This window comes from Leucoraja erinacea, chromosome 44 (genome assembly GCF_028641065.1).
Source record: "Leucoraja erinacea ecotype New England chromosome 44, Leri_hhj_1, whole genome shotgun sequence".
NCBI lineage: Eukaryota > Metazoa > Chordata > Chondrichthyes > Rajiformes > Rajidae > Leucoraja > Leucoraja erinaceus.
In genome coordinates, this window is record NC_073420.1 from 126,899 (window position 1) to 153,631 (window position 26,733).

Here is a 26,733-nt window from a genome sequence, read left to right on the forward strand (position 1 = left end):
TTGCCGGGGCAGCTGTACCTTTGATGGCTTGTGCATGTTTCTTGTCCCCTGGTCTAGGTCTCCGCTCCTCGATGCTCAGCCCCTGAGGAGGGCCGCCCCAGCGATCTGAGCGCTTGCGGCCCGGGTCCCTGGCACGCTCTGGGTGGTGCCACACCGATCTCTTCACTCACCGCTGGTCCCAGCCAAAGCATGACAAGTGGCGCCAACCTGCATGGTAACGTCTGACCGGGTGGTGGGGGGGAGGGGGGGGGAGGGGAGGGGGGGGGGGGGAGGGAGGGTATGAGTGACCACTAAAATGCAGCACAGAACGCCACAGGAGATCCTTCTTCCATCAAACTGCACAATCATCCCACAGGCCATTAGGACTGTAAACTCCTATCTCTCCAGGGACTAATTTTAGAAACATAGAAATTAGGTGCAGGAGTAGGCCATTCGGCCCTTCGAGCCTGCACCGCCATTCAATATGATCATGGCTGATCATCCAACTCAGTATCCCGTACCTGCCTTCTCTCCATACCCCCTGATCCCCTTAGCCACATCTAACTCCCTCTTCAATATAGCCAATGAACTGGCCTCAACTACCCTCTGTGGCAGAGAGTTCCAGAGATTCACCACTCTCTGTGTGAAAAAAGTTCTCCTCATCTCGGTTTTAAAGGTTTTCCCCCTTATCCTTAAGCTGTGACCCCTTGTCCTGGACTTCCCCAACATCGGGAACAATTTTCCTGCATCTAGCCTGTCCAACCCCTTAAGAATTTTGTAAGTTTCTATAAGATCCCCTCTCAATTTCCTAAATTCTAGAGAGTATAAACCAAGTCTATCCAGTCTTTCTTCATAAGACAGTCCTGACATCCCAGGATTCAGTCTGGTGAACCGTCTCTGCACTCCCTCTATGGCAATAATGTCCTTCCTCAGATTTGGAGACCAAAACTGTACGCAATGATTACTGTTTAAGAAGGAACTGTGCAGATGCTGGGAAAATCGAAGGTGCACAAACAAGCTGGAGAAACTCAGCGGGTGCAGCAGCATCTACGGAGCGAAGGAAATAGGCAACATTTTGGCCCGAAAACCCTGAAGGAAATAGGCAACGTTTCGGGCCGAAACCCGGAAGGGTTTCGGCCCGAAACGTTGCCTATTTCCTTCGCTCCGTAGATGCTGCTGCACCCGCTGAGTTTCTCCAGCACTTTTGTCTACCTTCGATTTTCCAGCATCTGCAGTTCCTTCTTAAACACATCTGCAGTTCCTTCCTGCGCATGTTGGTGGGCAAAGTTCGACATGATGGGGTATAAAATTCATGTCACAGGACTTTAAACACATTGGGATCCAGCAGGAAGAAGGGGGGGAGTTTTACAGTGTGTGTGTGTGTCTTCCACAGACATGTATTCGATCCATTTAATTTGTCCGTTCCAGATATCGTGGCATCTGATGCATCCAACATGCAGTGGGAGTCCCTGACAGATATCGCTTTATACTGTGAAAACCTTGTTCACTCCTTCTCCTTGGAAGGTGAGTGATTTTCAGAATGCAACACTCCATGTTCTACGGGAGGTTCTACTGCAGTTGTACAGGGTCTTGGTGAGACCACACCTGGAGTATTGCGTACAGTTTTGGTCTCCTAATCTGAGTAAGGACATTCTTGCCATAGAGGATTTGAGTCTAGGAGCAGGGAGGTTCTACTGCAGTTGTACAGGGTCTTGGTGAGACCACACCTGGAGTATTGCGTACAGTTTTGGCCTCCTAATCTGAGGAAAGACATTCTTGCCATAGAGGGAGTACAGAGAAGGTTCACCAGACTGATTCCAGGGATGGCAGGACTTTCATATGAAGAAAGACTCGGCTAGTACTCGCTAGGAATTTAGAAGATTGAGGGGGGATCTTATAGAAACTTACAAAATTCTTAAGGGTTCAAGAAGGAACTGCAGATACTGGAAAATCGAAGGTACACAAAATTGCTGGAGAAACTCAGTAGGTGCAGCAGCATCTATGGAGGGAAGGAAATAGGCAACGTTTCGGTCCGAAACCCTTCTTCAGACTGATCAGTACTTTTGTGTACCTTTAAAATTCTTAAGGGGTTGGACAGGCTAGATGTAGGAAGATTGTTCCCGATGTTGGGGAAGTCGAGAACAAGGGGTCACACAGTTTAAGGATAAGGGGGAAATCTTTTAGGATCGAGATGAGAAAAACATTTTTCACACAGAGAGTGGTGAATGTGTGGAATTCTCTGTCACAGAAGGTAGTTGAGGCCACACAGTTCATTGGCTATATTTAAGAGGGAGTTAGATGTGGCCCTTGTGGCTAAAGGGATCAGGGGGTATGGAGAGAAGGCAGGTACAGGATACTGAGTTGGATGATCAGCCATGATCATATTGAATGGCGAATGGTGCAGGCTCGAAGGGCCAAATGGCCTCTACTCCTGCACCTATAGTCTATGTTTCTATCTCTGCAAACCCGCATTCCCCTGACATCAGTCCGAAGAAGGGTATCGCCCCGAAACGTCACACGTTCCTTCGCTCCAGAGATGCTGCCTGTCCCGCTGAGTTACTCCAGCATGTTGTGTCTATCTTCGATTTAAACCAGCACCTGCAGTTCCTTCCCACACAATCTGCCAACACATCTCCAGACATACAGAAGAGAAGGCAGCCACCCATTCACCAGTGCTACATCGGTGTATTACATGCACTTGGGCCCACCATCCATGCCTCGTCTACAGAGGGCTGAGTGTTGGCAGAGGCAGTGAATCTTTCTTTTCCTTTTGCCAGAAGAAAAAGCAGCAGAGGAATCCAGCGATGTCGATGGCCAGAGGGAAGAGAACCAATCGAGGTGAGTTGCCCGGCGAGGCCTAGGCCCAGGCTCGGCCATCGTTGCGATGGACATCTCCGCTCAGCCCACCTGAACCTACCTGATCTCCAGGCTGCTCAACACTTCAACTCCCCCTCCCATTCCCACACTGACCTTTCTTTTTTTCACACAGAGAGTGGTGAATCTCTGGAACTCTCTGCCACAGAGGGTAGTTGAGGCCACACAGTTCATTGGCTATATTTAAGAGGGAGTTAGATGTGGCCCTTCTGGCTAAGGGGATCAGGGGGTATGGAGAGAAGGCAGGTACGGGATACTGAGTTGGATGATCAGCCATGATCATATTGAATGGGAATGGTGCAGGCTCGCAGGGCCGAATGGCCTCTACTCCTGCACCTAATTTCTATGTTTCTATGTTTCTATTGTTCCTCACAAGTGTGTGTGGAACTCTCTGCCTCAGAGGGCGGTGGAGGCAGGTTCTCCGGATACTTTCACTGGAGAGTAGATAGGGCCCAGTGGAGTCAAATTATGGGGAGAACAGGAACAGGGGTACTCATATTTCTCTTGGGCAGCTCGAAGGGCCGACACCCCAGCTGCACCTAACATTGACTTCTCCAACTGTCAAGTAACCAAATGGGGAAACACCTATATTTCTTAGGCTTGCAGGAGTAGCCATTTGGCATTGACTCTCGAACCTCAAGCACCATAGAAACATAGCCATTCAGGAGTGATCATCGGCCCTGAGCCTCCACCGCCATTCAGTATGATCATGTATCCTGCCAACTCTATCCCGTACCTGCCTTCTCTCCATACCCCCTGATCCCTTTAGCCACAAGGGCCACATCTAACTCCCTCTTAAATATAGCCAATGAACTGTGTGGCCTCAACTACCCTCTGTGGCAGAGAGTTCCAGAGATTCACCACTCTCTGTGTGAAAAAAGTTCTTCTCATCTCGGTTTTAAAGGATTTCCCCCTTATCCTTAAGCTGTGACCCCTTGTCCTGGACTTCCCCAACATCGGGAGCAATCTTCCTGCATCTAGCCTGTCCAACCCTTGCTTTCCCTCTTTCTCCCCCTTCATGGTTCTCCGACCAAACTGACTGCTCCCCCCTGATTAAATGTTATCTCTGTACGCCTCGTTGTCACCTTCTCCTAGCCAACAATGATTTATTCTACATCCTCCTTGACTTTCATCTCCTTTGATCTCTCATTTTCACACCTTCACCCTTCCTTATCTCTGTGCCTCCAGCTCCACTGACTCTCAGAAGTGCGTTTTGACGTATAGGGCTCTGTTGTGATGTTCTCTGCTGTTCAAACCCAGGGGTTTTTTGTGGACAAATTGATTGCGTTCCTCACAATCTTTATTCTTTGGAGCGCAGAAGGTTAAGGGGGGACTTGATAGAGGTTTTTAAAATGATGAGAGGGATAGACAGAGTTGACGTGGAAAAGCTTTTCCCACTGAGAGTAGGGAAGATTCAAACAAGGGGACATGACATGTGAATTAAGGGACTGAAGTTTAGGGGTAACATGAGGGGGAACTTCTTTACTCAGAGAGTGGTGGGTGTGTGGAATGAGCTTCCAGTGAAGGTGGTGGAGGCAGGTTCGTTTTTATCATTTAAAAATAAATTCAGATTCAGATTCAGATTCAGATTCAATTTTTAATTGTCATTGTCAGTGTACAGTACAGAGACAACGAAATGCATTTAGCATCTCCCTTGAAGAGCGACATAGCAAACTATTTGAATAAAAAATAATAAGTGTCTGGGGGGGGGGGGGGGTGGTGATTGGCAGTCACCGAGGTACGTTGTTGAGTAGAGTGACAGCCGCCGGAAAGAAGCTGTTCCTCGACCTGCTGGTTCGGCAACGGAGAGACCTGTAGCGCCTCCCGGATGGTAGGAGGGTAAACAGTCCATGGTTGGGGTGAGAGCAGTCCTTGGCGATCCTTGGATAGTTATATGGATGGGAAGGGAATGGAGGGTTATGGTCTGAGCGCAGGCATATGGGACTAGGGGAGATTATGTGTTCGGCACGGACTAGAAGGGTCGAGATGGCCTGTTTCCGTGCTGTAATTGTTATATGGTTATTGAATTTGTAAAGCAGGTTTGACTGGCCGCATGTCTAACTATCTCATCTTCCCCCCCACCCATCCAGCGCCCCTCCGACAGCTCTGACTGAGAAGGTCTTTCAATTGGAAACAGTCGTCAAGCAGTTGAATGAGAAGCTACAGCAGGTGAGAAGCCACTAGTCGTCTTGGCCTGTGGGAGCCCATCGGTTCTAGGAGACGAGTGGAGAGAGCGAATGGCCTGTTGGCCTTTATAACAAGAGCAATCAAATACAGGAGCAAAGAGGTCCTTCTGCAGTTGTACAGAGCCCTAGTGAGACCACACCTGGAGTATTGTGTACAGTTTTGGTCTCCTCATTTGAGGAAGGACATCTTTGTGATTGAGGCAGTGCAGCGTAGGTTCACCAGATTGATCCCTGGGATGGCGGGACTGTCATATGAATCTGATATGAGGGGGGGATCTTATAGAAAGATTGAAATTAGATGTGGGCTTGTATGCACTGGATTTTAGTAAGGAGCAGGGAGGGGCAGGGGGTCTTGGTGAGACCAACCTGGAGTATAAACAGTTTTGGTCTCCAAATCTGAGGAAGGACATTATTGCCATAGAGGGAGTGCAGAGACGGTTCACCAGACTGATTCCTGGGATGTCAGGACTGTCTTATGAAGAAAGACTGGCTAGACTTGGTTTATACTCTCTAGAATTTAGGAGATTTGTGAGGGGATCTTATAGAAACTTACAAAATTCTTAAGGGGTTGGACAGGCTACTGCAGGAAGATTGTTCCCGATGTTGGGGAAGTCCAGGACAAGGGGTCACAGCTTAAGGATAAGGGGGAAATCCTTTTAAAACCGAGATGAGATTACTTTATTCACAATCGTTTGCTATGGAACTCTCTGCCACAGAGGGTAGATGCTAAATGGCATATTTAAGAGGGTTGTTCTCTGTAAGGGGACAGGGTACACTGACAAGGTGATACTGAGTTGGAAAGCCATGATCATATTGAATGGCGGTGCAGGCTGAGAGGGGTGAATGGCCTACCTGCACCTAATTTCTATGTTTCTATAAAAGGACTGGGCAAGCTAGATGCAGGAAAAATGTTCCCAATGTTGGGCGAGTCCAGAACCAGGGGCCACACACACACAGTCTTAGAATAAAGGGGAGGTCATTTAAGACTGAGGTGAGAAAAAACTTTTCCACCCAGAGAGTTGTGAATTTGTGGAATTCCCTGCCACAGAGGGCAGTGGAGGCCAAGTCACTGGATGGATTTAAGAGAGAGTTAGATAGAGCTCTAGGGGCCAGTGGAGTCAAGGGATATGGGGAGAAGGCAGGCATGGGTTATTGATAGGGGACGATCAGCCATGATCACAATGAATGGTGGTGCTGGCTCGAAGGGCTGAATGGCCTCCTCCTGTGCCTATTGTCTATGTTTCTATGCTGCTGCAAGTAAGAAATTCATTGTTCTATCTGGGACATCTGACGTTAAAACAATTCTTGACTCTCATCTCTCTCTCCCTTAAAAACCTGGGGCAGACATAGAAACATAGAAACATAGAAATTAGGTGCAGGAGTAGGCCATTCGGCCCTTCGAGCCTGCACCGCCATTCAATATGATCATGGCTGATCATCCAACTCAGTATCCTGTACCTGCCTTCTCTCCATACCCCCTGACCCCCTTAGCCACAAGGGCCACATCTAACTCCCTCTTAAATATAGCCAATGAACTGGCCTCAACTACCCTCTGTGGCAGAGAGTTCCAGAGATTCACCACTCTCTGCGTGAAAAAAAAAAGTTCTTCTCATCTCGGTTTTAAAGGATTTCCCCTTTATCCTTAAGCTGTGACCCCTTGTCCTGGACTTCCCTAACATCGGGAACAATCTTCCTGCATCTAGCCTGTCCAACCCCTTAAGAATTTTGTAAGTTTCTATAAGATCCCCTCTCAATCTTCTAAATTCTAGAGAGTATAAACCAAGTCTATCCAGTCTTTCTTCATAAGACAGTCCTGACATCCCAGGAATCAGTCTGGTGAACCGTCTCTGCACTCCCTCTATGGCAATAATGTCCTTCCTCAGATTTGGAGACCAAAACTGTACGCAATACTCCAGGTATTAGACGGGTTAGATTACTTTAGAGATACAGAGTGGAAACAGGCCCTTCGGCCCACCGAGTCTGTGCCGACCAGCGATCCCCGCACTAGGGACAGTTTACAAATTTCACCACATGCCAAATTTTGACCGACGGGAATCGCTGGCCGGCACGGACTCGTCGGGCCGAAGGGCCTGTGCCTGCGCTGTTCCCCTGAAACTCGTGCTGTCCCCGCCCTCTGGGTTTGTCTTATGATCATGAACAAGGTGATGCCTTTGAATGGTGACGATGAGCCTGTCTCTTTGTTTTTTTTGCTATCTGGGGACAGGAGCAGGAGGACAAGGCCCAGCTGACGACCGAGATGGAGCAGCTTCGACAGACGAACCAACGTCTGCACCAGGAGTCTCAGACCACCGTCTGCCGCCTCTTACGAGTAACGGAATTACTGATCCATAACGGCAATTCCAAGGCTCCCAACTTGCATAATTAGGGGGAGGGTGCTGGGAATGCTGCTCACTTTCTGTCAGGATGTGACCTTTGCCCCAATGGTTGGCAGATGTGAACTGCCGCTAATTTGCTTTGTTCTGGGAACGTGCTGCTTGGGTCCGGTTCCAAAACAGGCCCTTCTGCCCACCGAGCCCGTGCCGGCCGGCGATCCCCGCGCACTTACACTGGCCTAAGCGCTCGCTAGGGTTGTGGTCAACCTGCACGTCTTTGGAGCGTGGGAGGAAACCGGAGCACCCGGGGGTGGGGGGGAGATCGTGCAAACTCCGCACAGACACGCACACACCCGATCACGATCGCGCCCGTGTCTCCGGTGCTGTGAGGCAGCAACTCTACCACTGCGCCACCATGCTGGTTGTAATTTTTATTTTGCCCCGGGCGACATTATCTGTCGGAGGCTGTGGAAATGCTCCTGGTGACATCGCACTGACATTGCGTGCTTCAAAGATTTGAATTGCTGCACTTTGCCATTTTCATCCTGTTCTGGATTTAACAGCGTTTAGGATTGTCTCAATTGTGCCATGCCCTGCCCTAGCCACATGCTATCTTTCATCACCTATCCACCAGCATCCTATCTTTCATCACCTATCTATACAGCATCCCTTTAATCATAGCCAAGTCTTGGCTCAACGTAGCCAATAGTAGCTTTAGAGTCATCCAGCGATACAGCGTGGAAACAGGCCCTACTCGCCCACACCGACCAACATGTCCCAGCTACACTAGTCCCACCTGCCTGCGTTTGGTCCATATCCCTCCAAACCTGTCCTATCCATGTACCTGTCAAACTGTTTCTTAATTGCCTCAACTACCTCCTCTGGCAGCTGGTTCCATACACCCACCACCCGTTACGTGAAAAAGTCACCCCTCAGATAGAGAGAGTACAGAGGAGATTTACTAGAATGTTGCCTGGGTTTCAACGACTAAGTTACAGAGATAGGTTGAATAAGTTAGGTCTTTATCCTCTGGAGCGCAGAAGGTTAAGAGGTCTTTAAAATGATGAGAGGGATAGACAGAGTTGATGTGGACAAGCTTTTCCCTTTGAGAATAGGGAAGATTCAAACAAGAGGACATGACTTCAGAATTAAGGGACAGAAGTTTAAGGGTAATATGAGGGGGAACTTCTTTACGCAGAGAGTGGTAGCGGTGTGGAATGAGCTTCCAGTGGAAGTGGTGGAGGCAGGTTCGTTGGCATCATTTAAAAATAAATTGGATAGGCATATGGATGAGAAGGGAATGGAGGGTTATGGTATGAGTGCAGGCAGGGCAGGTGGGACTAAGGGGAAAAAAAGTTGTTCGGCACGGACTTGTAGGGCCGAGATGGCCTGTTTCCGTGCTGTAATTGTTATATGGTTATTCCTATTAAACTGGGCCTGTACTCGCTGGAGTTTAGAAGGATGAGGGTGGGACCTCATTGAAACGTACAGAATACTGAAAGGCTTGGATAGAGTGGATGTGGGGAGGATGTTTCCACTAGTGGGAGAGTCTAGGTCCAGAGGGCACAGCCTCAGAATTAAAGGGCGTTCTTTTAGGAAGGAGATGAGGAGAAATTTCTTTAGACAGAGGCGAGGCTGGTGAATTCTTTGCCACAGAAGGCTGTGGAGGCCAAGTCAGTGGATATTTTTAAAGCAGAGATAGATAGATTCTTAATTTGTACGGGTGTCAGGTGTTACGGGGAGAAGGCAGGAGTATGGGGTGAGGAGGAAGTGATAGCTCAGCCATGGTTGAATGGCGGAGTGGCCTTGATGGGCCGAAATGTTACTGTGCAAGAATTGCTTAAGAAGGAACTGTAGATGCTGGAAAATCGAAGGTAGACAAAAATGCTGGAGAAACTCAGCGGGTGCAGCAGCATCTATGTGGAGCGAAGGAAATAGGCAACGTTTCGGGCTGAAACCCTTCGTTCCATAGATGCTGCTGCACCCACTGAGGTTCTCCAGTACTTTTGTCTACCGTGCAAGAATTGCACAGATTCATCACCCTCTGACTGAAGAAATTCCTCCTCATCTCCTTTCCGAAAGGTACGCCCTTCAATTCTGAGGCTGCGACCTCTGGTCCTAGACTCTCCCACGAGTGGAGACTTCCCCGTTGATTTTGCTGGCGATCCATCTTATATTTGTTTAAGAACGAACTGCAGATGCTGGAAAAATGGAAATTAGACAAAAATGCTGGAGAAACTCAGCGGGTGAGGCAGCATCTATGGAGTGAAGAAATAGGCGCCTATTTCCTTCGCTCTATAGATGCTGCCTCACCCGCTGAGTGTCTCCAGCATTTTTTGTCTACCGTCTTATATTTGTGACCCCCTCAACGAGTCTGTTTCTGGGTATTCCAAAGGCGGGGATTCAGCAGGAGGCTTGTTGAGGGGCAATGGAGTCAATGGACTAAATGCCCGAACATCCCTGCGTTCCCTGGCTCAATGGCCTCGATCGATGCATTTAATTCCTTGGCAGCTATATCATTTAATTAACTGACATTTCATTGAATAATTGTAAATATGCATTGATTCTCGAGCTACCACTGGGGAAACCTGATTGTTGCCAGTCAGGGCCAGTGCGGCTGGGCAGCTTGCAGCCCAGCGGTATGAATATCGCTTTCTCTAACTTCAGGTAGCCCCGGCATTCCCCCTCCCCATCTCTCCCCCACCCAAGTTGCACCAGCTTCTCGTTTACACCCAGCAAACTGCTAACCAGGTTCCTTTACCCTACTCGTTACTTTTTTGCATGTCTTTTATTCATTGTTCGTTATCTCATCACATCACCGACTGTGTCTCCCGTTTCCCGTATCCCTAACCAGACCCCAAACGTCAAGCGTTCCTTCTCCCCAGAGACCCTGCCTATCCCGCTGAGTTGCTCCAGCTTTTTGTGTCTGCAGGAGCTAACCGGGGCCTGTTCCCTTTATCATTCGTTACTTTTTTACACATCGTTTTTACACATCTTTCATTTGAATGTCTATATGAATGAATGAATGAATGAATGCATGTATTGATGAATGAATGAATTGATGAATGAATGAATTGATGAATGAATGAAATGAATGAATGAATGAATGAATGATTGAATGCATGAATGAATGAATTGATGATGAATGAATGATTGCATGAATGATGATGAATGAATGAATGATGAATGAATGAATGAATGATGAATGAATGATGAATGAGTGAATGAAGAATGAGTGAATGAATGAGTAATGAGTGAATGAATGAGTTTATTGGCCAAGTACTCGCATACAAGGAATTTGCCTTGGTGCTCCGCCCACGTGGATATAATAATTTCCTCAGGGAAATTCAGATGTCCTGAAGCCAACATCCAACAAACCCACACATTCAAAATGAACGCAGACAGAAAATACAATGTGGACGCTACCCTGAGAGCAATAAACACATAAAAAGACCAATAATTCATCATTCGAAATTAAAAAATGCAAAAACGCATCCCCCTACAGCCGAAAAAAACATCCACAGGGGTGAAGGGTCTCCTGAACCGCTCCGTTCTACAGCGCAGGGAGAGGAGCCGAGCGCTCTTGTTGCTCTTGACTATGACTCTCCATATCTCTCGTGTGTCCCCCATATCCATCGGCGGTCTGGAGAAGGGCGAAGACCCGGAACGTGGGTCCCGTTCCCTTCTCTCCGGAGACGCGGCCCGTCCCGTCCCGTCCCGCTGAGTCGCTCCAGCTTTTTGTGTCTTATCTTCGAACACAGCTTCGCCCCACCTCCGCACTGTGTGTCCATGATGTAGCAATGTTACAACATTTTGAGATTTTAAAAATCAAGTCTGCAATTTATCCCATCAGATAAAGCATAACAATAAGTTTAATTTGACACCAAATTCACTTTCATATCTCAAGTATTATAAAAGTTATGGCCATTTTCATACTCGGAAATTAGCATCTTGTTCCCTATTGATTTTCAATGGGCATTACAAAAAAGCCCAAAATGAACTACTCGCTATAGATAACTTTAATTACAGGGTTATATATATGCCCCATTTAATGTAAAAATAAGGTACATACCTTTAATTGTTTGCTTTATAAAACCCTGGGGCTGCGAGAGGTTGCGGAATCAGAGAGTAATTTTAAAACTATTATAACTATATTATCGAGGCCTATAAAACTAATAATACCTTTTGCGACCGGGTCTTGCAGCGATTTTTCGTTAATGATTTACTAGGCTGAACATCTGCGATTAGATCAGCCTAGTAAAAATCGCGTTTTAAACCCGCCCCCTCCAAACAGCGCCAAAATCGCGGACATGGCTGAGGGCAGATTCCCAATGACGATTCAGGTAGGTTTTGTAACATACCTACACGATGGCGCAGCGGTGCAGGGTTGGCCGCCATCTTTGTTTACGCCCACCATCTTAAAACTCATACCTTCTTGAGCGTCCCAAAACCCAATCCGCAAGCGGATTGGGTTTTGGGACTTTCGAGAAGGTATAAGTGTTACAATGGCAACGTGTAAACGAGAGAGAAGGGAACGGGCCCACTTGCCAAACCTCTTGCCGAACGCTTGCCAAACCTCTACGCCAGGCACAGGGTGGCCGCTGAGGATTTGGAGGAAGGCGAGTCCTTCTTGGCCTCCTCTCATCGGTTCTGCACGACAACAGGTTTAGGAAACTGCCTTCCCCCCGCCCCCCCCCCCCCCCTCGAGTTTTCATTCAGCTTTTTTATGTAACATAGTTCCAAAGTCAAAATGGAACGTCTTCGTCGAAACATAGAAAATAAGGTGCTGGAGGAGGAGGCCATTCGGCCCTTCAAGCCAGCACCGCCATTCATTGCGATCATGGCTGATCGTCCCCAATCAATAACCCGTGCCTGCCTTCTCCCCGCATCCCTTGACTCCACTAGTCCCTAGAGCTAACTATCTTTATCTAACTCTCTCTTAAATCCATCCAGTGACTTGGCCTCCACTGCCCTCTGTGGCAGGGAATTCCACAAATTCACACAACTCTCTGGGTGAAAACTTTTTTTTTTTTCTCACCTCAGTCTTAAATGGACCTCCCCTTTATTCTAAGACTGTGTGTGTGTGTGTGGCCCCTGGTTCTGGACTCGCCCAACATTGGGACCATTTTTCCTGCATCTAGCTTGTCCAGTCCTTTTATAATTTTATATGTTTCTCTAAGATCTTCAAATAAAGAACGTTGTCAACTTGCTTTCTTTATAATATCTTGCTGTTTTCCTTTATCTACATGGTTGCAGGATTCAGTCACAAGAGGGATGCCCAGTAGGTTGAGAATTCAAGATTCAAGATAGATTTAATTGTCACATGTGCCAGATCACTGAATTCTCGTACAGCCATACAATAAAAATAAACAGGACGCAACACACTATAGAATTTAATACAAAACATCCCCACACAGCAGAATCAAAGTTTCCCACTGTGTGGGAAGGCACCAAAGTCAGTCTTCTTCCTCCACTGTTCTCCGTGGTCAGGGCCTGAATGTATCTAGGGCTGTGGAAGGCAGAGGCAGAGGCAGAGGGAGGATTTAGTCGCCCCACCGATTGTGAGGGCTGATCGGGCTGGTGGGTGGGTGATCGCATTCCCTCATGGTCCCCTGCCTGCAGAGGGCAGGCCGCTGAAAGAGGTCCACTACATCAGTCTAGAAGGGTTTTGGCCAGAAACGTTGCCTATTTCTTTCGCTCCATAGATGCTGCTGCACCCGCTGAGTTTCTCCAGCACTTTTGTCCACCTTAGCTTTTCACTGTACCTCGGTACACGTGACAATAAACTCAACTGAACTGAAACGAGCGCATGCACGTCAGGATTGAACCTGTGTCTCTGGAGCTGCGAGGTGGCAACACTAATACATGCCCAATTCTGCACACGGGATGGAAATGTTCCCCATTATCAACGGATCGCACTGCCGTTTCCAGCAAAGATTATCGAGCAGAGCAAGATGCGCCACTCTGCGAAAAAAAGCGTAGTATGACATGAGTATGACATGAAGCCATTTTACTGAGCTGCAATTTCTCTGCGAAAAAAGCGTAGTATGACATGACGCCATTTTACTGAGCTGCAATTTCTCTGCGAAAAAAGCGTAGTATGACATGACGCCATTTTACTGAGCTGCAATTTACAATATTAATAATATTTACAATAATATTAACTAAATATGTGAAGTGATCGATGCTACATAACACACTGTTCCCTACAACACTGATTACACCAAAGAGGGGATCAATCTTTGGAAGGGATTACACCAAAGATACTAGAGGAGCATTGCCCGCTGTCTCGGGAGCGCCGACCACGGGCAAACGCTTGAGGCTCTCCCGCCGGCCGCCCTCATCTGGTATCGGGGGGGACCGACTGAGAATCAGTCCTGGATCAACGCAAGAGTGGAGGAAACGTCCTCTTTCCCCAAAGATACTAGAGGAGCCTCTAGTATCTTTCCTTTTCCCTGCGACCTTATTCTTGCCATGGAGGGAGTACAGAGAAGGTTCACCAGACTGATTCCTGGGATGTCAGGACTTTCATGTGAAGAAAGACTGGATAATCTCGGCTTGTACTCGCTAGAATTTAGAAGATTGAGGGGGGGATCTTATAGAAACTTACAAAATTCTTAAGGGGTTGCACAGGCTAGATGCTAAGATTGTTCCCGATGTTGGGGAAGTCCAGAACAAGGGGTCACACAGTTTAAGGATAAGGGGGAAATCTTTTAGGACCGAGATGAGGTGGTGAATCTGTGGAGAATCTGTGGAATTCTCTGCCACAGAAGGTAGTTGAGGCCACACAGTTCATTGGCTATATTTAGGAGGGAGTTTGATGTGGCCCCTGTAAAGGGATCAGGGGGTATGGAGAGAAGGCAGGGATGGGATACTGAGTTGGATGATCAGCCATGATCATATTGAATGGCGGTGCAGGCTCGAAGGGCCGAATGGCCTCTACTCCTGCAACTATTTTCTATGTTTCTAAGAGCAGATTGTATAACTCTGGAGTCCGTCCCTGCCACCAAAGATGTCCCGTTTGGCATAAACAAATGGCGGCTGTGAGGTCCCGTTATGTACTACACGTCAGTCCATTGGATTTCGGAGGAGTAGTCTATCTTGCTGTGCTCTATAATCTTTGGTTTCCAGTGTCTGTTCTGGTTTGAACATTTCTCAAGGTGAGAGAGCATTTTCCAGCTTTGCCCACAAGATGGCGCCTGTGGTCAACATCGGTAACCGCTAATTACACCTTCATTTGAGATCAGGGATTAGATAATATTAAGAAAGACTTGTCTTCTATACTACCAGTCATAGCCTCAAAATGTCCCAAAGTGCTTTACAGCTAAGATTGCTCTGTTGCATTTGCCACTGGGCCTTCCACAAACTGGAGTTGCTGCCTTACAGCGGCAGAGACCCAATATCGATCCTGACCAGGGGGTGCTGTCCATGCAGAGTTTGCACGTTCTCCCCTTGACCTACGTGGATTCTCTCCGGGATCTCCGGTTTCCTCCCACCATCCAAAGTCGTCCAGGTTTTGTAGGCTAATTGGCTTTGGTGTAAATGGAAATGATCCCTGTGTTCAAGAAGGAACTGCAGATGCTGGAAGTTTCGAAGGTACACAAAATTGCTGGGGAAACTCAGCGGGTGCAGCAGCATCTATGGAGCGAAGGAAACAGGCGACGTTTCCGGCGGCTGTCACTCTACTCAACAACGTACCTCGGTGACTGCCAATCACCACCCCCCCTCGGTCACTTATTATTTTTTATTCAAATCGTTTGCTATGTCGCTCTTCAAGGGAGATGCTAAATGCATTTCGTTGTCTCTGTACTGTACACTGACAATGACAATTAAAAATTGAATCTGAATCTGAATCTGAATTTATTTTTAAATGATAAAAACGAACCTGCCTCCACCACCTTCACTGGAAGCTCATTCCACACAGCTACCACTCTCTGAGTAAAGAAGTTCCCCCTCATGTTACCCCTAAACTTCAGTCCCTTAATTCTCAAGTCATGTCCCCTTGTTTGAATCTTCCCTACTCTCAGTGGGAAAAGCTTTTCCACGTCACCTCTGTCTATCCCTCTCATAATTTTAAAGACCTCTATCAAGTCCCCCCTTAACCTTCTGCGCTCCAAAGAATAAAGCCCTAACTTATTCAGCCTTTCTCTGTAACTACTTAGGAAACCTGAACGGAAACCTCTGGAGACTATGTGCGCCCCACCCAAGGTTTCCGTGCGGTTCCCGGAGGTTACAGGTGGTTGCAGGTAGTGGATGCAGGTAGGGAGACTGACGAAAACCTCCGGGAACCGCACGGAAACCTTGGGTGGGGCGCAAAGTCTCCAGAGGTTTCCGTTCAGGTTTCCTATGTGGGACGGGGCTGCTGACAACTGTCCCTGGAGTGTAGATGGGTGGGGGGGTTGTGGAGGCAGGAGATGGAGATGTGAGGAGCAACAAAGCAGGATCTCTGTGTATAGGAAGGAGCTGCAGATGCTGGTTTTGGGTTTAAACCAAAGATGCTGGAGTAACTCAGCGGGACAGGCAGCATGGCTGGAGAGAAGGAATAAACAATGTTTCGGGTCGAGTCTGAAGTAGGGTCAACATTCCTTCCCTCCAGAGATGCTGCCTGTCCCGCTGAGCTACTCCAGCTTTCTGTGTCTATCTGCAGTTCCTTTCTACACACTGTCATTATGTGCTTGGGTGAACTTGATGTGTTGTAGGCCCTGTCTCTATGCTCTGTGACTATGAATATTTGAAATAATGGCCTGGGGCATTTGACTTCCACCTGAAAGAGCAGAGAGAGGCTCCATTTAGCTGACAACCAATGACCTCTCTTGGTACCAGATTGTACGGGTTGTGGCCAGGGTGCAAGATAAAGTCAGTAAAGCCTGATCAAAGATAGTTTGAGGTTCTCCAATGAGGTAGTTAGTAGTTTAATACTGCTCTCTGGTTGTGGTAGGATGGTTCAGTTGGGAGGAAACCCGAAATCCCGGAGAAAACCCACGCAGGTCACGGGGAGAAGGTACATACTCCTTACAAGGCGTAGAAGGCCAGACGTTACAAGGCCTTCTACGCCCACACCTCCAGACTCAGGTAACCCATAGCTTCTTTCCCAGCGCTATAGCTGCCCTGAACCGGCCCTGCTGACTGCCCCCCCACCCCCACGGTCTGTCTCCCTCGGATGGTCACGTCGCACAGACACATCTGCACTTTGTTTAAGAAGGAACTGCAGATGCTGGAAAATCGTAGGTACACAAAAATACTGGAGAAACTCAGCGGGTGCGGCAGCATCTATGGAGCGAAGGAAATAGGCGACGTTTCGGGCCGAAACCCTTCTTCAGGCTGAAGAAGGCCTGCACATCTGCACTTTAGTCTGTTTTGACTATTTTACTATTGTAATGTTCTTTGTTCAGTCCATGTTAGAAACATACAAACATAGACCCTAGTGCATATAGTGCGAGGCCATTCCCTCCCTTCGAGCCTGCACCGCCATTCAATAAATGATCATGGCTGATCCACCCAACTCAGTATCCCATCCCTGCCTTCTCTCCATACCCCCTGATCCCTCATTAGCCACAACTTCCCCTTAATTCTAACTCCCCTCTTAAATATAGCCAATGAACTTTTGTGGCCTCAACTACCTTCTGTGGCAGAGAATCCCACAGATTCACCACTCTCTGTGTGAAAAATGTTTTTCTCGGTCTTAAAGGATTTCCCCCTTATCCATAAGCTGTGACCCCTTGTCCTGGACTTCCCCAACATCGGGAACAATCTTAATTCCTGCATCTAGCCTGTCCAACCCCTTAAGAATTTTGTAAGTGTCTATAAGATCCCCTCTCAATCTCCTAAATTATAGCGAGTACAAGCTGAGTCTCTCCAGTCTTTCCTCATATGAAAGTCCTGACATCCCAATGCATTTTGTTGTCTCTGTACTGTACACTGACAATGACAATTAAAATTGAATCTGAATCTGAATCTGAATCAGTCTGGTGAACCTTCTCTGTACTCCCTCTACGGCAAGAATGTCTTTCCTCAGATTAGGAGACCAAAACTGTACGCAATACTCCAGGTGTGGTCTCAACAAGACCCTGTACAACTGCAGTAGAACCTCCCTGCTCCTATACTCAAATCCTGTTGCTATGAATGCTAACATACCATTCGCCTTCTTCACTGCCGGGGTGTTCTCGGGATATCTAAACCTAAATTTTAGTTGTTACTTAAGTTATGATGTCGGATGGAAGCTGCATACCCAAATCTCGTTGCACTTATGTGCAATAATTAAAGATGTTATTATTACTGAAGACGGCGCAGTACTCACGCGAGGGTGGCTGGGACGGTGTTCTGGCGGCGGTGGCCTGAGTCCGGGGTTCGGCCGCGGGCCAGTGGCTGCGTCTGCAGGACTGGTGGGCGGCAGCTTCAACCACCCCGGTTTTGCGAGTACGCGGGAGTCTGTTCTTAACATCCTGCCCAGGGGGGGGTCTGGGGGGGTATCGTACTCCCCCAGCGCAAGAGGGAGAAGAGGAGACCAAAAGACTGCAGACCTCCAGACTTTTGCCTCCATCACAGTGAGGAGATGCTGGGTGGACTCACTGTGGTGGATGTTAATGTGTGTTTATTGTTGTTTTATTGTATTGTATTATATGTATGACTGCTGCAATTTCGTTCAGACTTCGGTCTGAATGACAATAAAAGGCTATCTATCTATCTATCTATCTATCTATCATCTATCTATCTATCTATCTAGTTATCTATCTATCTATCTATCTATCTATCTATCTATCGTTCAGACTTTGGTCTGAATGACAATAAAAGGCTATCTATCTATCTATCTATCTATCTATCTATCTATCATCTATCTATCTATCTATCTATCTATCTAGATCTATCTATCTATCTATCTATCTATCTATCTATCTATCTTTCAGACTTCGTTCTGAATGACAATAAAAGGCTATCTATCTATCTATCTAGAAAATCTATCTATCTATTATTATAGTATTATTACAGACAGCACCCGTAGTCAGGATCGAACCCGGGTGTCTGGTGCTGTAAGGCAGTTGCTCTACCGCTGCTCCACCCACCAGTCCTTTCTCAAATCAATGTTATAAAAAAATGTCAAGAGAGCAAGAGTTCTCTCCGAGTTCATGCGGCTGGTAATTTATCAGCAGAAGAGGTCTGCAGGTGATTTATCATATTGGTGTTTGGGGAGCCAGGTTATACACAGGCTGGTTGGCACGACAATGATCACATCACAAATAAATTTACTTCGCCGGCTGTAATTTGTCCTGGTCTTGTGAAAGGCATGACAGAAATGCTAGTTCATTCTGCAGGAGTCCCATAAAGCACACACTCTCGACAGCAAATCAATGCCTCTCCCGTGTCACCACCCGCCCTGGTCTGCCAGGATACAGGGGAGAGGGAGAGGGAGGGAAGAGAGTGGGAGAGGGAAGGAGGGGAAGGGGAGAAGGGAGGAAGGTCGGATTGAAGGGAGAGAGGGAGGTGGGATTAGAGGGAGGGGGGAAAAAATAGGGGGGGTAGAGGAAGGGGGGAGGGGGAGAGGGATAAAAGAGTACGGGAGAGGGGAGAGGGGAGGGGGAAAGGGAAATGGGGGGAGAGAGGGAGGGGAGGGGAAGTTAAAAGGGAGAGGAAGAGAGAGAGAAAAGGAGGGAAGGGGAGAGGAGGAGGGGAGGGGAAGTTAAAAGGGAGAGGAAGAGAGAGAGAAAAGGAGGGAAGGGGAGAGGAGGAGGGGAGGGGAAGTTAAAAGGGAGAGGAAGAGAGAGAGAAAAGGAGGGAAGGGGAGAGGGGAGAGAGAAAGGAAGGGATGATCAGAGTGAGGAGAGGAGAGTGAGAGGGGAGAGAGAAAGGAAGCGATGATCAGAGTGAGGATGATCAGAGTGAGGAGGGGAGAGTGAGAGGGGAGAGTGTGGGGAGAGAGATGGGGGTGAGAAGAAGAGGCAGGAATAAAAGGATAGTCGAGAGAGAGAGAGGAAGGGAGGGGGAGGGGAAGAGAGGGAGGGAGAGAGAGAGAAGTGATGGAGGAGATGCTCATTCATTATTGATTGATGAAGCTTGTTCTGTCAGCCCTACAGCAGGGGTTAATAAGACGAGCAGCTTTATGGTAATGCGAGCAAGCGAGCGAGAGAGAGAGAGAGAGCTGGGGACGGATGTGTGTCTGTTGGGTCCTTCTCCACACGAATTAATCCCTCGGGAAGGGGCGGATAAGGGTTTTTTTTTCGTAAGGCCTCCAGCCACATGCAAATCAGCCAAAACACACAGGGGGTGGGGGGTGGGGGATGAATGGGGTCGTGTGCCATGCAGACTCCTGTTTTTTGTGCGCCTGTGTTGTGCATTAAAGCGGCACTCCATTTAATCGTCTCTCCTTTAGCCCCGACGAGGCGAGGCGAGGCGAGGGGCTTGTCAACATTTCAACGACCCCCCCCCCCCCCCACACAATCCATGTGTTGGAAGGAACTGCAGACCAAGAGAGGCACAAAAAACTCAACGGTAACTAGAAAATAAGGGTGCAGGAGTAGGCCATTCGGCCCCACGATCCAGCATCGCCATTCAATATGATCATAGCTGATCAACCAAAATCAGTACCCCATTTTTGCCTTCTCCACGTTAGCCCTGGGAGCTAAATCTAACTCTCTCTTGAAAATGAGAGTGGCTTCTGTGGCAGAGAATCCCACAGATTCACAACTCTCTGGGTGAAAGAGGTTTTCCTCATCTCAGTCCTAAATGGCCTAACCCCTTATTCTTAAACTGTGTGTGTGGCCCCTGGTTCTGGACTCCCCACCCCCCCCCCCCCCCCCCCCCCCCCCCCCCCCCCCCCCCCCGCAACATGGGGAACATTTCTGCCTGCATCTAGCCTGTCCAATCTCTTAGGAATGTTATATGTTTCTAAAAAAAATCTGGATTTTATATGTTTCTGTAATCTGTGGCTTCAGGCAACATCGCTGGTAACGTTTCGGATCCAGACTCTTCTTAGAAACATAGAAATTAGGTGCAGGAGTAGGCCATTCGGCCCTTCGAGCCTGCACCGCCATTCAATATGATCATGCACTGATGGAGAGAGAGCCAGATTGGATAGATCAACCATGGGTAGTGAAGGAAGGAACTGCAGATGCCGGTTTACACCGAAGATAGGCACAAATATATTAGATTAGATTAGAAACATGAAATAGAGGTGCAGGAGTAGAGGCCATTCGGCCCTTCGAGCCTGCACCGCCATTCAATATGATCATGGCTGATCATCCAACTCCCTTTAGTGTCCCGTACCTGCCTTCTCTCCATACCCCCTGATCCCTTTAGCCACAAAGGCCACATCTAACTCCCTCTTAAATATAGCCAATGAACTGTGGCCTCAACTACCCTCTGTGGCAGAGAGTTCCAGAGATTCACCACTATCTGTGTGAAAAAAGTTTTTCTCATCTCAGTTTTAAAGGATTTCCCCCTTATCCTTCTTCATTCCTTCTCTCCGGAGATGCTGCCTGTCCCGCTGAGTTACTCCAGCATTTTGTGTCTATCCACCGGAATCTTTCGCTGCTCTTCAAATGATCCACTGACTTGGCCTCCACGGCCTTCTGTGGCAATGAATTCCACAGAGCTGGCGAAAGAAATCCCTCCTCAACTTCCTAAAGGGACGTCCTTTAATTCTGAGGCTGTGACATCTGGTCCTAGTCTCTCCCACTAGTGGAAACATCCTCTCCGCATCCACTCTATCCAGGCCTTTCAGTATTCGGTACGTTTAGGTAAATAAGAGCGAGGGCAAGATTTTACGGGGTCTCGATGTGCACTTATCAGGCAGCATGGATTTAGTCAGACATTTCTAGTTCTGAGGGCATCAATCATGCTCTTAAATCTGGTCACTTGGTTTGTAGATTGTGTTGCAAGTTCCCACAGAGAGCCTAGCAATATTCCCTCGAGCACTGTTTTGGTGTTGAAATATTGGGGTAAATATTGACCGGAGATATAGAGAGCGTTGCAGATGAAAGAACCGGCTACTTATTGTCACTCAACAAACAGGTAACAGTGTTCAAGAAGGAACTGCAGATGCTGGAAAATCGAAGGTAGACAAAAATGCTGGAGAAACTCGGCGGGTGCAGCAGCATCTATGGAGCGAAGGAAATAGGCAACGTTTCGGGCCGAAACCCTTCTTCAGACAACAGATAACAGTGTTTAAGAAGGAACTGCAGATGCTGGAGAATCGAAGGTAGACAAAAATGCTGGAGAAACGCAGCGGGTGCAGCAGCATCTATGGAGCGAAGGAAATAGGCAACGTTTCGGGCCGAAACCCTTCTAACAGTGGCCTGGTTCCTTTATCAACGTTACTGTTTTTTGCACATCATTCATTCATTGTTCTTTATCTCTCCACATCATCGTGTCGAGTCTGAAGAAGGATTTCGGCCCGAAACGTTGCCTATTTCCTTCGCTCCATAGATGCTGCCTCACCCGCTGAGTTTCTCCAGCATTTTTGTCTACCATCGTCTATATATCTCCCGTTTCCCCCCCCCCCCCCCCCCCCCCCCCCCCCCACCGACCAGTCTGAAGAAGGGTCTCAGCATTGGCATCGCTCTCAGGATCTCAGGACCACACGAGCTTCTCCACCACGACAAGGTGACAATCCACGGAGAAGTGGCTTTAAGATAGGCACATGGACATGCAGGGAGTGGAGGGATATGGACCATGTACGGGCACGATAAACACAAAATGCTGGAGTAACTCAGCGGGACAGGCAGCATCTCTGAAGAGGAGGAATGGGTGATGTTTCTCAAGAAGGGTCTCGCCCCGAAATGTCACCCATTCCTTCTCTCCAGAGATGCTGCCTGTCCCGCTGAGTTACTCCAGCTTTTTGTGTCACCTGGTCCTCAATATCGTAGATGGAGCCTCATTTTATGGCCCTGTGTGAAAGAAGGCAACACCAACTAGATGATGAAACCTTTAGCGCAGTTTAGTTTATTGTCAGGTGTACCTATTTGTGGCGTGCTAACCTGCCAACCATGTGTTGGAAAGACCTGCAGATGCTGCTTTACACCAAAGATAAGGCACAACATTGTAGATTGTGGCTCCCGCGCAAATAGTCATCAGGATTGTCCGCCATCTTGGCGGGAAGGTTAAGGGGAATGGGGGTGAAATAGTGCGTCTGTCCCTCACTGCTGCTGCATCTAATGTCCGGTTCCAAACAGAAATGAGAAATGGAGGGACTAATTACTAATTTAATTGGGACAGAGCTCAATTTGAATTGTGAATTTTAATTGGACACCAGTAACTACTTTAAATTGGTCTTTCAACAACCCTACTCAAAGTTCACGCTCATAAGTGATAGGAGCAGAATTAGGCCATTCAGCCCATCGAGTCTACTCCGCCATTCAATCATGGCTGATTTCTCTCTCCCTCCCAACCCCATTCTCCTGCCTTCTCCCCATAACCCCTGACACCCCAAAGTTTGAACAATATCTTTGCTGGTTTTTTGTCGGACACTCTGCATATAATAGTTTTAGCTTATTATTACTTTATTTTTTGCTTTCTTCCTCTCCCTCTCTTGTGTTTTTACTTTCTCTCTGTGTAGCTATTTCTTCCTTGCATTCTTGTCTTTCCTCAGTTTGTAGTTTTTATCCCTCTCTAATTCCTGTCTCTGTCCCTCACTCAAGATAGGCACAAAATGCTGGAGTAACTCAGCGGGACAGGCAGCATCTATGGAGAGAAGGAATGGGTGACATTTCGGGTCGAGACCCCTCTCTCCAGAGGTGCTGCCAGACCCGCCGAGTTACTCCAGCATCTTGTGTGTGTGTAAACCAGCATCTGCGGTTCCTTCCTGCACATTCTGACTCTGACTCTCCCCCTTGCTTTGTCAGGTTGTTGATCTTTTGATCTTTAATGTGTAGGAAGGAACTAGTGATGCTGGTTTAAACTGAAGATAGACACAAAAAGCTGGAGTAACTCAGCGGAGAGAAAGAAAGGGTGATGTTTCGGGTCTTCAGACTCAGCGGGACAGGCAGCATCTTTTCCGAGAAGGATTTCGACCCGAAACGTCACCCGTTCCTGCTATCCAGACATGCTGCCTGTTCCACTGAGTTACTGCAGCATAGAAACATAGAAAATAGGTGCAGGAGTAGAGGCCACTCGGCCCTTCGAGCCTGCACCGCCATTCAATATGATCATGGCTGATCATCCAACTCAGTATCCAGTATATGGAGCCTTCTCTCCATACCCCCTGATCCCTTTAGCCACAAGGGCCGCATCTAACTCCCTCTTAATTCCTCATTCGCTTTGTCAGTCAGTTTCCCTTTCTCTCTCTCATTTTCCGTCGATTTTGCTCTCCTTCTCTTAGTACCTCTGCGGTACAGAGGTAAGAACCGTGCATTGATGTGGTTGGACAATGTGGTTTTGACAGGAACTGCTGGTTGTACAGCTGCGATGCCTCAATGAAATTTGTGTATTGATCATGAAGTTATTTCATGTTGCAGGCACTGAAGAGGTTAGATTTCCCACTCGTGCTTCAACTACCTGTGTGCTTAATGGTTTATACAGAACTCTCGTTGTCTGTAGATAGATACAGAATGCTGGAGTAACTCAGCGGGACAGGCAGCATCACTGGAGAAAACGTCTGGGTGACGTTTCGGGTCGAGACCCTTGGTAGACAAAAATGCTGGAGAAACTCACTGTGTATTTTTTTCACACAGAGAGTGGTGAATCTCTGGAACTCTCTGCCACAGAGGGTAGTTGAGGCCAGTTCATTGGCTATATTTAAGAGGGAGTTAGATGTGGCCCTTGTGGCTAAGGGGATCAGGGGGTATGGAGAGAAGGCAGGTACGGGATACTGAGTTGGATGATCAGCCATGATCATATTGAATGGCGGTGCAGGCTCGAAGGGCCGAATGGCCTACTCCTGCACCTAATTTCTATGTTACTATGTTTCTATGAGACCCTTTTGCTGACTGTAACTCGTTTTCACCGCCTGCCCACAGTCTGAAGAAGGGTTTCGGCCCGAAACGCTGCCTATTTCCTTCGCTCCATCGATGCTGCCTCACCCGCTGAGTTTCTCCAGCATTTATGTCTACCAAGGGTCTCGACCTGAAACGTTGCCTATTCCTTCGCTCCATAGATGCTGCCTCACCCGCTGAGTTTCTCCAGCATTTTTGTCTACCAAGGGTCTCGACCCTAAATGTCGCCTATTCCTTTGCTCCATAGATGCTGCCTCACCCGCTGAGTTTCTCCAGCATTTTTGTCTACCATCTGTAGTTCCTTCTTAAACACGTACTCATTTTCTCTCTCTTTCTTTCCTTGGCCAACTTCACTCTTAGATTTATTTAGAGAAGACGGGACGGAAAAAAAAAGCTGGGGCAACCCAGCGGGACGGGCAGCACCTCTGGAGGGGAGGAATGTGCAACGTTTCGGGTCGAGACCCTCTTTCTCTTTATTTCTCTTCTCTCCTCCCCCCCCCCCCCCCCCCCCCCTCCCCTTCCTGGCACGCACAATCTCTCTCTCCCTCTCTCTTGTTTCCCCGCTCTCGGCTTTTGTGCGATTCAGACGGCCCCAGGTCTCAAGTCTGATCTGCTGCGAACAAAAGGAGTTTGCCGAGATGGATCGAGCACGCTTGGAGCTCTCTCTCTCTCGGGAGAGAGTGGGACCTCTCTCTATGCCCCCCCCCCCCCCCTTAAGAAGAGGCCCCTTCTCGCTCTCTCTCTTTCTTTATTTCCCTGCCTCTATTGAATTGGGACAAAGCCCTGGCACGTGTGTCATGAATAGGAGCAGGACAAAGGGAGCAGGCCGGACGTGTGGCACTCTCATCGCCATTTACATAATGGCGAGCAAACACACGCGCCAGAACAGGTACATCTGGCGCCTCCTGGGACACTCTGCAGTCCCCCTTGGATCAGATTACCCTCTTTGTGCGATTGGTTCCTCATCCCAAGCCATCTGCTTGAGATGGACCAGACAATGGGTTTGTGTGGCCGTTAAATAGCCGGGACTAACACTGCCACTGATCACTTCCAAGTGGGGGTGAGACTGCTGCCTGCTAGTGCACTCTCTTCCCTCTCCCGTGCAGCCTTTAGGATCACGGAGCTTGCTTGCGTCTGTTGGGGGGAGTGAGAGTGCCACACGTCTCTCGCTCTCTCTGTCCATCTCGCTTGTCAAGGAGCCAGCGGAGCTGAGATGCCTCGAGGGTTCCTGGTGAAGAGGACCAACAGGGCCGCTCCTGTTTCCTACAGGGTGCGCGGCGGCGACGAGGGGCCACCCACGCCGTGGGGCCACGGGATGCCCGGCTCCCCCTGCTGCGCCCCGTCCCGCAGCCCGGACCGGCCGGAGAGCCCCCCGGGGAGGCCGGCCAACTCCAGCTCGCCCGCCTCGGCCGAGTCCTTCCCGGGCCTGATGTCCTCGCTGGGGCGGGCCGCCTTCGTGTCGGACGGGGAGGTGGAGATGGGCTCCAGCTGCGCCCCCGTCCGGCCGGCCAAGAGGCGAGGAGCCGAGGGCAGGGCCCAGCGGAAGAGGCCCAGGGCGGAGAGGAAGGCCTGCCGAGACGAGGTGACCACGTCGCCGGTCCTGGGGCTGAGGATCACCGGGGAGCTGACGGACTGCCAGCAACCCAGGGCGGCCGGGCAGCCGCTGGGAGAGTTCATCTGCCAACTGTGCAAGGAGGAGTACGTGGACGCGCTGTCGCTGGCCCAGCACCGCTGCTCCAGGATCGTCCGGGTGGAGTATCGCTGTGCCGAGTGCGACAAGGTGTTCAGCTGCCCGGCCAACCTGGCCTCCCACTGCCGCTGGCACAAGCCCAAGAACCCCGGCGGCCTGCGGGGCCAGGGTACAACCAGAGCCGAGGGCCGGGCCTGCGACGAGCCCGAGCCCGCCCACCACGACGACGAGCTGTTCGACTGCCCGCTCTGCGGGAAGCGCTTCCGACGGCAGGCCTACCTTCGCAAGCACATGGCCACACACCGGCCGCCCGTCCTCTTCCCCGGCAGCCGGGGGCAGCAGCAGCCCGGGGGGGAAGCCGCCGCCGCCGCCCCGCTCCGGCTGGCCTTCGTCGCTACCGAGGACGCGCCGGCCAAAGCCCGACCCGAGGGCCCATTCGCCGCCTGCCTCGTGCACAGCCGGCACATGGACAAGAGCAGGCACGTGGTGTTGCTGCAGCTCTCCACAGCGCATGCGGTGATGTGAGCAGAGGGCTGGAACTCCCCCTCCCCCCTTCTTCTTCTCCTTCTTCTTCTTTGGAGTTTTACGGCAGCCGGCATCCACAATGTTGCATTGCTGCCACCTTCTGGCTTCACTCCACAGTCCTCATGTCTTTATATCCTTTTTATAAGGCCAGAGGCCCTCAAGAAATTAAACAACAAATTTACTCCTTTTCCTCCCCCTCCATACTTTAGACTGTTCTTTTCTGA

General features: G+C 49.0%; 2 protein-coding genes across 3 annotated transcripts in view; both read left to right on the top strand.

The window, feature by feature from the left end:
- The window catches only part of zmp:0000001168 (signal-induced proliferation-associated 1-like protein 2), an 81,083-nt gene extending 72,410 nt beyond the window's left edge, over window positions 1–8,673 (top strand). For both annotated transcript variants that reach the window (XM_055664777.1, XM_055664778.1), the window contains exons 12-16: window positions 58–214; window positions 1,408–1,503; window positions 2,757–2,817; window positions 4,944–5,022; window positions 7,264–8,673. In XM_055664777.1, coding sequence (XP_055520752.1) covers window positions 58–214; window positions 1,408–1,503; window positions 2,757–2,817; window positions 4,944–5,022; window positions 7,264–7,425 — 555 coding nt within the window. In that variant the 3' untranslated portion in view covers window positions 7,426–8,673. The remainder of the gene's footprint in view (window positions 1–57; window positions 215–1,407; window positions 1,504–2,756; window positions 2,818–4,943; window positions 5,023–7,263) is intronic.
- Window positions 8,674–25,183: 16,510 nt separating this feature from the next.
- Window positions 25,184–26,509, top strand: LOC129714982 (insulinoma-associated protein 2-like). The gene has a single exon (XM_055664786.1). It carries the CDS (start codon window positions 25,508–25,510, stop codon window positions 26,507–26,509), a length of 1,002 nt encoding a protein of 333 aa, XP_055520761.1. The 5' UTR covers window positions 25,184–25,507.
- Window positions 26,510–26,733: the final 224 nt, after the last annotated feature.